Source organism: Leptodactylus fuscus, chromosome 6 (assembly GCF_031893055.1).
Source record: "Leptodactylus fuscus isolate aLepFus1 chromosome 6, aLepFus1.hap2, whole genome shotgun sequence".
NCBI classification, from domain to species: domain Eukaryota; kingdom Metazoa; phylum Chordata; class Amphibia; order Anura; family Leptodactylidae; genus Leptodactylus; species Leptodactylus fuscus.
This window is the reverse complement of record NC_134270.1, coordinates 17,623,160-17,635,487: the sequence shown is the minus strand read 5'-3', so window position 1 is coordinate 17,635,487 and position 12,328 is coordinate 17,623,160. Positions and strand designations below refer to the sequence as shown.

At 41.8% G+C, this 12,328-nt stretch overlaps 1 protein-coding gene across 2 annotated transcripts in view; it reads right to left on the bottom strand.

Annotated features, from left to right (window-relative positions):
• Nucleotides 1-3,080: 3,080 nt before the first annotated feature.
• The window catches only part of LOC142210367 (uncharacterized), a 28,024-nt gene continuing 18,776 nt past the window's right edge, over nt 3,081-12,328 (bottom strand). The window contains exons 1-6 of one of the 2 annotated variants that reach the window (XM_075279471.1): nt 6,503-6,623; nt 6,194-6,373; nt 5,989-6,112; nt 5,814-5,905; nt 5,331-5,433; nt 3,081-4,651 (exon numbers count right to left, since the gene is read on the bottom strand). In XM_075279471.1, coding sequence (XP_075135572.1) covers nt 3,516-4,651; nt 5,331-5,433; nt 5,814-5,905; nt 5,989-6,112; nt 6,194-6,373; nt 6,503-6,580 — 1,713 coding nt within the window. In that variant the 5' untranslated portion in view covers nt 6,581-6,623 and the 3' untranslated portion in view covers nt 3,081-3,515. Of the gene's footprint in view, nt 4,652-5,330; nt 5,434-5,813; nt 5,906-5,988; nt 6,113-6,193; nt 6,374-6,502; nt 6,624-12,328 lie in introns of those variants that run through there. The other variant, XM_075279472.1, reaches the window with a different exon arrangement.

The following is a 12,328-nucleotide window of genomic DNA, read 5'->3' as shown; positions in this document are numbered from 1 at the left end:
CAGAAACTGGCACTATATGGCAGTAGCAAGAAATGAGGGTATTTGTATTCCCAATATACTCTTTGAATTCCCAGTCAGACAATGGCACTGTATACCAGTAGTAAAAATTGTGGGTGCACGTAACCCCAATATATTCTTTGAATTACCAGTCAGAAACTGGCACTATATGGCAGTAGCAAGAAATGAGGGTATTTATAACCCCAATATATTCTTTGAATTCCCAGTCAGACAATGGCACTGTATACCAGTAGAAAAAATTGTGGGTGCACGTAACCCCAATATATTCTTTGAATTACCAGTCAGAAACTGGCACTATATGGCAGTAGCAAGAAATGAGGGTATTTGTATTCCCAATATACTCTTTGAATTCCCAGTCAGACAATGGCACTGTATACCAGTAGTAAAAATTGTGGGTGCACGTAACCCCAATATATTCTTTGAATTACCAGTCAGAAACTGGCACTATATGGCAGTAGCAAGAAATGAGGGTATTTATAACCCCAATATATTCTTTGAATTCCCAGTCAGACAATGGCACTGTATACCAGTAGTAAAAATTGTGGGTGCACGTAACCCCAATATATTCTTTGAATTCCCAGTCAGAAACTGGCACTATATGGCAGTAGCAAGAAATGAGGGTATTTGTATTCCCAATATACTCTTTGAATTCCCAGTCAAACAATGGCACTGTATACCAGTAGTAAAAATTGTGGGTGCACGTAACCCCAATATATTCTTTGAATTACCAGTCAGAAACTGGCACTATATGGCAGTAGCAAGAAATGAGGGTATTTATAACCCCAATATATTCTTTGAATTCCCAGTCAGACAATGGCACTGTATACCAGTAGTAAAAATTGTGGGTGCACGTAACCCCAATATATTCTTTGAATTACCAGTCAGAAACTGGCACTATATGGCAGTAGCAAGAAATGAGGGTATTTGTATTCCCAATATACTCTTTGAATTCCCAGTCAGACAATGGCACTGTATACCAGTAGTAAAAATTGTGGGTGCACGTAACCCCAATATATTCTTTGAATTACCAGTCAGAAACTGGCACTATATGGCAGTAGCAAGAAATGAGGGTATTTATAACCCCAATATATTCTTTGAATTCCCAGTCAGACAATGGCACTGTATACCAGTAGTAAAAATTGTGGGTGCACGTAACCCCAATATATTCTTTGAATTCCCAGTCAGACACTGGCACTATATGGCAGTAGCAAGAAATGAGGGTATTTGTATTCCCAATATACTCTTTGAATTCCCAGTCAGACAATGGCACTGTATACCAGTAGTAAAAATTGTGGGTGCACGTAACCCCAATATATTCTTTGAATTACCAGTCAGAAACTGGCACTATATGGCAGTAGCAAGAAATGAGGGTATTTGTATTCCCAATATACTCTTTGAATTCCCAGTCAGACAATGGCACTGTATACCAGTAGTAAAAATTGTGGGTGCACGTAACCCCAATATATTCTTTGAATTACCAGTCAGAAACTGGCACTATATGGCAGTAGCAAGAAATGAGGGTATTTATAACCCCAATATATTCTTTGAATTCCCAGTCAGACAATGGCACTGTATACCAGTAGTAAAAATTGTGGGTGCACGTAACCCCAATATATTCTTTGAATTACCAGTCAGAAACTGGCACTATATGGCAGTAGCAAGAAATGAGGGTATTTGTATTCCCAATATACTCTTTGAATTCCCAGTCAGACAATGGCACTGTATACCAGTAGTAAAAATTGTGGGTGCACGTAACCCCAATATATTCTTTGAATTACCAGTCAGAAACTGGCACTATATGGCAGTAGCAAGAAATGAGGGTATTTATAACCCCAATATATTCTTTGAATTCCCAGTCAGACAATGGCACTGTATACCAGTAGTAAAAATTGTGGGTGCACGTAACCCCAATATATTCTTTGAATTACCAGTCAGAAACTGGCACTATATGGCAGTAGCAAGAAATGAGGGTATTTGTATTCCCAATATATTCTTTGAATTCCCAGTCAGACAATGGCACTGTATACCAGTAGTAAAAATTGTGGGTGCACGTAACCCCAATATATTCTTTGAATTCCCAGTCAGACACTGGCACTATATGGCAGTAGCAAGAAATGAGGGTATTTGTATTCCCAATATATTCTTTGAATTCCCAGTCAGACAATGGCACTGTATACCAGTAGTAAAAATTGTGGGTGTATATAGCCCCAATTCTATTGCTAGGGGACTTGCAGGGTATTTCTGGGGTGAAGGTGGGGGGGCACACCGTTGGAACGGGTATCGGGGTATATATCGGGTATACGGGAATACACTGACAGTGTATTCCATTCAGGATCCTGGGAAAGCTGGGTTGCGGCGATTGAGCCCGTCAGTGCCACGTTACACTGACAAGCTTCTCCCTGGAATTTAGCTCTTACAAGAGCTGTTGGTTGTCTTCTCCTTCCTATCCTAGCCTGTCCCTGCCTACCCAGAATCTAAGCCCTAGCTAGCTGGACGGAAACCTCCGTCCTCGGTGAATTGCAAGCTCAGAATGACGCGAACCTGGGCGGCGCTGTTCTTTTAAATTAGAGGTCACATGTTTTCGGCAGCCAATGGGTTTTGCCTACTTTTTTCAACGTCACCGGTGTCGTAGTTCCTGTCCCACCTACCCTGCGCTGTTATTGGAGCAAAAAAGGCGCCAGGGAAGGTGGGAGGGGAATCGAGTAATGGCGCACTTTACCACGCGGTGTTCGATTCGATTCGAACATGCCGAACAGCCTAATATCCGATCGAACATGAGTTCGATAGAACACTGTTCGCTCATCTCTAATAATGATGAGGATAAAGAGGACAACAGTGAGTTATCTGCCTTTATTATCCTGGAGGAATACGAGTACACAGACCACGTCATAAATACTTCAATGGTAAACGTCCAATCTAAATTTGGGCTTTTCTGCGCCGATATCTTCTTTTTCCCAAAAATATCACATGAAGCAGAATTTCAATAACTCACAAAGTATTGCAAATATAGAACTGATCCTCTATACATGCAAATTATAACATAACATATTTCTATAGACTGTCATGTTATACCTCGGGTACTCACTGCAGTGCCAACAAAGAAATCATTAGACAGAACTGCCGTAAAATGTTTTGGGGTCCAGTATAGTGAGACAGCTCAGAGCCCCGGCGCTGGGGAATAATGATGAAATCTGTAGCACTAAGGCAGTAAGCAGAATGGTCAGCGGGAAGAAGAGTAAGCGGCCACTGTGTTATTTGACAAGAAAAAAAGAAATTTGAAAAAAAATAAATAGCTACTTCTCGTTTATCGACGTATGAGACAATGTGGCTGAACATTCTTAAACTCAGAATGTAAATTTGGCTTTGCCCTTTAAAATTTTAGATTTTCTGCCAGTATTGCCATGGACTATTAGTAAGTCAATCAGCGCTCGCACTTGGCACATTCGCCTTGATTGCAACTAAACGAGGCCTTACTATATAAATCAGATCTCAAATTATCAACATATAAATGGCTTCTCTACTGTGTGAATTCTCTCATGTTTCACAAGATCTGATTTCTGGATAAAACATTTCCCACATTCAGAACATGAAAACGGCTTCTCCCCTGTGTGAGTTCTCTGATGTCTAACAAGATTTGGTTTGTTGCTAAAACATTTCCCACATTGTGAACATGAGAATGGCTTCTCTCCTGTGTGAATTCTCTGATGTATAACAAGAGCTGATTTATTGCAACAACGTTTCCCACATTCTGAACATGAAAATAGCTTCTCTCCTATGTGACTTCTCTCATGTTTTATAAGATTTGATTTGTCTGTAAAACATTTTCCACATACTGAACACGAATATGGCTTCTCCCCTGTGTGAATTCTCTCATGTTTAGCAAGATCCGATTTCTGAATGAAACATTTCCCACATTCTGAACATGTAAATGGCTTTTCCCCTGCATGACTTCTTTGATGAGCAAGAAGATATGCTTTTTGGTTAAAACATTTCCCACATTCTTGGCATGCAAATGGCTCCTCACCTGTGTGAATTCTCTGATGCCTAATAAGATTTGGTTTATCACTATAACATTTTCCACACTGTGAACATGAAAATGGCCACTCCTCTGTGTGAATTCTTTCATGTCTAGCAAGAGCCGATTTATCACCAAGGCGTTTCCCACATTGTGAACATGAATATGGCTTCTCCCCAGTGTGAATTCTCTCATGCTTAACAAGATCTGATTTCTGATAAAAACATTTCCCACATTGTGAACATGAAAATGGTTTCACCCCTGTGTGAATTCTCTGATGTCTAACAAGAGCTGCTTTGTTGCTATAACTTTTACCACATTCGGAACATCTAAATAGTTTTTCCCCTGTGTGACTTCTTTGATGTACAAGAAGATTTGATTGAGCATCAAAACATTCCCCACATTCATAACATGAATATGGATTCTCCTTTGTGCAATTTTTTGGATATACAATACTCATTTTGTGACTTGGATCAGATGATGGATCTTTGCTGTGAAGGGCTGAGGGTATATCTGGGATAATGGCTTGTTCTTCATATGTATCTTGTGTGATACCACCATCATCTGCTTTATAATCTGAAGAAGTGAGATATCCCTTTGTTCTCCTGGTGCAGTCACCTGCTAAAAAGACAAAAGTCATTTTTTTTTTATAACTGTAGATATTGTATAACATGGCATGGATCAAAGAATTTTAACAGTAGTTACAAAACAGATGACGATCTATCAGTAGAATTCGGAGTGAGGACCAGTAGATGATGATGTCTGGCCACCAGATATCTTAGCGTCAAAGCCCCTAGGATGGGGGGGAATAGTGTTGGATTCCTTAGCAAGAATGACAGGAAGCACAATATACCATCACACCAAGGCAGCTATAGCAGAAGTTTCCTCTCAATGGACTTTACCATGGCATCCTCCATGATGGGGCAGATGCTGGCAGATTACAGTGGACTTTTCTACTGGGAATTGATACAATGGCTTGTTTTACCTATTGCAAGTTTACATGCCCTTAACCAAGAAGCTGCGCTAATTTTTTTTTCTAATAATTGTTAAAAGAATCTGCAATGGACGATTTGCATAGACAATCCTAGGCAGATGTTATTGTAGCCTCACTTTACAATTTGTCTGTTCTATTACGTAGAAATATCCTGATAGACACAGACAACTTCATGAATGAGAACAAGACACTTAGAAACATGATGGAATTCCCAGTGAAAACCTATAGATACATTAATCACTGAAAAAAAAACCATATTAAAATATAATGTAAACAGGCCCCTATTTAATGATAACCACTCACCTGGGCGGTCACCTGTAGGAATCTCCTCCGTACTCTCCTCATCACCCCTCACATATGTCTCCGGAGCATTAATAATGTTCAGATCTTCACCCAGATACAAAAGCTGTGAAACAAATATTGTAAAGGTCACCAGACGGATGGAGAAGTCACGTGGGATGTTTTATAGGAGAAGAAAAGATCATTCATTATCATGACCACCAAAAGTGACAGCAGGAGTTATCTGACCAAATAGCTGCAGGTCTCCTGGATAAATCCACCATGTTGGGTCCTTGTTAGAACCAGCAGCCTCCATAGCCAGAAAACTGTGAGAAGATCCAGACAACATGTCATGTCTATGGTCAGCTTTATCCTGCCATCTCCACCTTTCTCATTACACAAGTAGAAAACATCTAATACTGTGGGATAAAACCAGAATGACCACGAGACCTTCAGAGCCCTTCTACAGGGCAGAGGAAGATTTCATGTCACCTTATCTCCATCTACCTGATCATCCTGGAGGACATTTTCTTCCTTACAGTCATGTGGTAGAAGAGGACTGGGACATCTCTCCGGTGATGTTCTCTTACTGGATGGAACTGGAGGAAACACATACAGGGACTGAATTCATTCTTTCCATACAGATAATGAGAGGCCGTGTGTATTTAGTCATGTCTATTACCTGCTGATGTGAGGGGCTGCTGATCCTCCATCATCACCTCCTTGTACACATCTTTGTGTCCTTCTAAATACTCCCACTCCTCCATGGAGAAATAGACAGTGACATCCTGACACCTTATAGGAACCTGACAACACAATGATACAGTCATCACCAGATCCCTTCATAGCGCTCCTGTATAATGTCCCAGCATTCCCAGCAGTGTCACCTCTCCAGTCAGCAGCTCAATAATCTTGTTGGTGAGTTCTAGGATCTTCTGTCCATTGATGTCCTCATGTATCAGGGAATGAGGTGGAGGCCCTGGGATTGGGCTCAGGGTTCTCCCCCATCCTTCAGATACAGGAACCTGACAGTGCCCACTAGAGGTCTTCTTCACTACTGTGTAATCCTGTTTATGGAGAGGCACATTAATAAATATCACTCCATCCATTCCCAGAGTCCCTCACCTCTCCAGTCATATCATCTGTTATTACTATAGATAAGAATGATGTAATGTGACATCATCAGAATCTCTCACCTCTCCAGTAAGCTGGTACAGGATCTCTAGGGTGACAGTTAATATACTTTCTGCCTTCTTGCCCCTGTCTCTCTCCATCCTTGATGGGTCAATCAGGAGAATGTCCACAGAGAGACTCCTGTATTCTAGGAACCTGAACATAAATGAGAACATAACAGCTATAATTATTAGAGCCAATAGAGTCGTCCGATATCTACGGGTAACCACTGTTTTTGCTGTCCAGCTAACCCGCTCTCCCAGTGGATCCCAACAACAGAGAGCCCGACACACATGTGGCCCTAGTCTTCTGAGTCTTTTTATACCTACAGGATATCTTATTGTGTGTCTGATCTTTAGGATTACTTAGTATTATCTTACCTTCATTATCACAATAAACCAAATTAGATACGAAAATTACGTTACTTGAGTTGAGGGACAGACAGACCTCCTTGAGGCATATATAGGTAACATCGGGATATACTTATGTCTCAATTGTTATACCTTTTTTAATCCTGATCTCCTGGAGAAGGAAACATTTTTAGGATTTTTTTTTCTATATCTTGCTTCTTACTCTGGCCGTAACACATGACCAGAAGTAGCCCTGCTCCGGTCGCTGCTTCCAGCTGTAGACCTATTATATGGATTCCAGCAGCTCAAACAGATAATCGGAACGGGGTCCAGATATCGCACCCCGACCAGTCTGATACAGATGACCTGTCCTGTGGATTGGTCTTCAGTACCAATTACCCTCTTAATCTGGTCATACACATACAACTCTTCACGAATGGCAGATTTTGGCTGACAATAGGTTAAAAAGTTAATACAAATGACCAGTCTCAAAGAACAAAGACATTGCCAAATACTGGACCCGCCAACTTACAATATTATTTAGTAAAATAGATAAAACTTACATATATATGGAATTACTACAACAATACTGACCTGAATATACAACGCACAAGGAACGCGGGAAATCTCTCTCATACGGCTACACAAGGAAAGAAAATTTCTGGCTCTTGGAATGCGCCAAAATAGATTCAGTAATAAAAGATGGAGGTTACCACTCCAGTAATGAAAGGGTTAATGCGACATTTGGTCCAGTAAATATCCTGAAAGCCAGCAACGGTAACTATAGATATATAGGTATACATATACACACACACATACCTCCACCTGTACAGCTATATACTAAGAATATACTCACTCTGGGGTTACAGGACCTGTGATGATGTCATAGTCATGTGATCAGTCACGTGTGGGAGGAGTCAATCAATCACATGATCAGGGTTATGCACTCTGCTCAGTGTATACAGAACTCTGCTGTGCTGGTTGTGGTCGGTGCTGGATGAGCTGAAGTGTACGTGTCAGGATCAGGATGTAGTTACAGTGTGGATGGAGCAGAACTGTGTGTGTATGATGTGTACTGAGCAGAGCTGTGTGTGTATGATGTGTACTGAGCAGAGCTGTGTGTGTATGATGTGTATGGAGCAGAGCTGTGTGTGTATGACGTGTATGGAGCAAAGCTGTATGTGTATGATGTGTACGGAGCAGAGCTGTGTGTGTATGATGTGTATGGAGCAGAGCTGTGTGTGCATGATGTGTACGGAGCAGAGCTGTGTGTGTATGATGTGTACGGAGCAGAGCCGTGTGTGTATGACGTGTATGGAGCAGAGCTGTATGTGTATGATGTGTACGGAGCAGAGCTGTGTGTGTATGATGTTTACGGAGCAGAGCTGTGTGTGTATGATGTGTACGGAGCAGAGCTGTGTGTGTATGATGTGTATGGAGCAGATCTCTGTGTGTATGATGTGTACGGAGCAGAGCTGTGTGTGTATGATGTGTACGGAGCAGAGCTGTGTGTGTATGACATGTATGGAGCAGAGCCGTGTGTGTATGATGTGTACGGAGTAGAGCTGTGTGTGTATGATGTGTATGGATAAGAACTGTGTGTGTATGATGTGTACGTAGCAGAGCTGTGTGTGTATTATATAAGCCTTCTACAGGGCACTGTCTGTAATGCACACATATATGTGTTGTATGTGTGTAATGGGTATTTGCAGAGCTGTTATAAGATAATCCCTTTCCTTTAATAGTCCCACCATGGGGAAATTCAGTGTGTTACAGCACCATGGATTATACAGTAATTGTATATTATAATAAAGAACACATACAAGCTCATAGCAGATAGAAAAGATACTAGGAGTCATAGCAACTAAGAAGAAAAAGAAAGACTCAGGATAATTTAGTTTTCTGTGCGGAGTGATTTCCCCTTGGTCTGATGTAGATTATACAGCCTGACCGCGGTTGGGAGGAAGGATCTCCGATACCGCTCCATCTCACACTTGGGGTGAAGCAGTCAGTCACTGACAGTACTGCCCAGTGCTATCACGGTCTCATACATGAGATGGCAGTTGTTTTCCAGCATGGAAGTCACCACAGACAGTATCCTTCTGTCACCCACCACCTGTACTGTGACCACGGGGCTCCCCAGGACAGAGCTGGCCCTTCTAATCAGCCTGTCAGGTCTATTTCTGTCCCTGGCTGATATACTGCTCCCCCAGAAGGCCACTCCGAAGAAAATGGCTAATGCTACCACAGAGTTGAAAAAGGCCCTAAGGGTTGGTTCACACTAGCGCTTGTATTCCATCCGCATGGAGAACCCCACGGACGGAATGTAATCGCAATTGCAAGCGATGTGCTTGCAAAGCACATGGAGCCCATAGACTATAATGGGCTTCGTGTGCTTGCCGCACACTGCCCATACGAATGAATTATGCGGGCCATCAAACTTAACTGAACTTGAATAGTTTTGTAAAGAGGAATGGTCCAAAATCCCTTCATCCAGGATCCAGGAACTGATTAAAAGCTACAGGAAGCGACTAGAGGCTGTTATCTTTGCAAAAGGAGGATCTACTAAATATTAATGTCACTTTTCTGTTGAGGTGCCCATACTTTTGCACCGGTCAAATTCTGGTTTAATGCATATTGCACATTTTCTGTTAGTACAATAAACCTCATTTCAATCCTGAAATATTACTGTGTCCATCAGTTATTAGATATATCAAACTGAAATGGCTGCTGCAAACACCAAAATATTTAGAACTAAAAATGATTAAGATTAATAGGGGTGCCCAAACTTTTTCATAGGACTGTATAGGTCCTGACTATCTCAATGCCTGTTCCCTGGATGTGTACTCAGTACTGTCTAGGGGTTTCATGTTATAGCTTATAGGAAGTTCTATATATAACAGACTTGTTCTATATTTCTTAACTCAGGGCTATAGAAATATAACGTAATAGAAAAAAAATAAATACAAGGACATGTCTAAGGATTATTAAAGGGTTTCTCTTAGTTTAAAAAAATCAAATGTTTTGCTAATTATAAAAATGAATTTGACCTGCCTTTCGGTTATGAAGACAGTCTCCTCCTGCCCGAGGTGGCACCTCTGCATTCTATAGTGTTCTCTCGACTCCATCTACGCAGGTCAAACCCCTTTGCCTATTGCGTTGGGAAGCTGACCTAGCCAGAACCATTCCCCTGACGGAGTGGCATGAGGCCTTTGGATTTGTTAAGAAGGTGTCCAGGGGTGCTTCCCATTGGGAGACGGCACAAAAAATTAGGCTGCACTAGTAGAGGACTCCTGTTCAATTGGGTCAAATGAATTCCTCTACCTCAAGGCTATGTTGGCAGGGCTGGGGTCGTGTAGGCTCATTTATTCATATGTGGTGGGAGTGTCCCCCAATTCAGGCGTTTTGGGTAGCAGTGTTTCAGTTCATGTCTTCCATTGTTGGTCTCCCTATTCCTCCCTCCCCAGGATTAGCGCTGTGTTTCTTGGATCCCGGCTCTTTTCCAACGGGTACGCAGGTTGTCTTGGGCCACATAATCCTAGCGGCTAGGTCCATGATTGCCCGGCAATGGAAATCAGCATTATGTTTGACTGTAAATGAGCTGTTCCATCATGTCAACCTAGCTTTTATACTGGAATGTATGCTGGCCAGTAAAGGGCACACTTTTTCTAAATTTCAGACCAAACGGACCCTTTGGTCTTCTTATGTAAGGAACAAAAGGGACTCCCAACCCCGGATTTTGCCTCCTTCCTCTGGAGCTCCCTGATAGCAGCTTTTCTTAATTGAGTTAGTGGTGACTGTACCGCTGGGCACCTCCTTAGTCTCTTGACCGAGATTTAAATTTTATATGCTGTGGACGTAGATAAGTTGGACGTAGATAAGTGTTCATTCTATTATGTTGTTGCGGTTGTTATTATTTTACTGTTTTCTCACATCCTCCCTCCCCCTTCCTTCCCTCCCTTTCTTTTTTCTCAGCTCCCAGATCCAGTTGACGCGACCTTGAGTTGTCGACGGAAAGAGTCGTACTTACTCATGTGGTGTGCAGTTGTTCTTATTCTTCAACTGTACACTGGTATTATATGTATGATGTCACTCCTTCCATGGTCTGTTGTAGGATCATGTTATTTCCCCTGCATTCTTTTTCCCTTATTTGAAATTTTTTTTTCTCAATAAATATTAAATTAAATTTAAAATAAAAATGAGATTGACCTTTGGCATTGGAATTCTAAAATCATTATGACATCCCCAACCTTGATGACTTCACAATGAAGGCACCTGCATAGAACGAGCTTACAGTATACAAACTGCTCACTTCTACATAGGATGGTGATCGGCAAGGTTCATGCTGAGAAAAGGGATACGCCACATATGGATGGAAGATTTACAACATTAGTATAGGGCAGGGGTCGCAACCACTCTTGGCACGTGAGGCTTATTTACCTGACATGGGCAGCCTGAGTCCTCATTCAGCAGTTTTGATCGGACCAAACACAGCCGAAACTAAACTCGTATTATTATACTGTGGGGGCGCTGTTTGAGCACTGGGGCCCGCCCCCATCGCTACAAGAGAACTCATTTGCATATCGGTAAAAACTGGTATTTCTAAGGAACGGCGCAGCGGAGACTACGTCTAAAGGTAAGAGACGAATAGCCTTTCTAAAGGCTAAACCTACGTCTTATCCACAAAAAAAAGAGGTTTTAACCCTTTCAATGCCAGGCACGTACACTGTACGTGCTCCCAAGGTGGCACTTCAGTAGCGGAGGACGTAGTTACTACATCCTCCCTACTAATGCCCATATCTCTGGACTGCATCAACATATCTTGACGCTTTAAAATGCATTTTAAAGAAGAGACTCTCATCTTTAAAATGATACCAGGGACTTGATGATTTTACTTACAGTCTTGGAACGATTCACTGTTGAAAACACTATTTGGCATTGAGATCCAACTGCAGATCTCAATTCCCGACAGCGTTTCAACAGTGAATTGCTCCAAAACTGTACATCCAATCATCGAGTACTTGATATCATTTTAAAGATAAGATTCTCCTATTTAAAATGCAATTGAAAGCATCAAGATATGTTGATGCAGTCCAAAGATATAGAGCTCCAAAGTGTACCCCCCCCCTCCTCCTGTCTAAGCAAGCAATTTGCGATCTATAACAGGAAAGGGAGAGGGACACGGAGCATTTCAGCAGAGAGAGAGAGAGAGACAGAGAAACGATCAGACTCTCTGCATAACTTGTATGTGACAGCAGGAGGGGGGTGGCAGGGACTCTATTGTCCCTATTAACCCTTCTCCTGCCAATCAGAGCGTATACTATACATTTGTCTCTGATTGTCACATACAGTTATAATGTAATTCCCCCCTGAGCTTTACTAGTGGGCTATTCTTATGTTATACCTCCTGAACATAACCAGGAAGTTTATTGGCGCTGTGACCCAGACGTTTACCATTGTCCAGGTCGCAGCCCCCCCAAAAAAAAGTTGCACCAAACA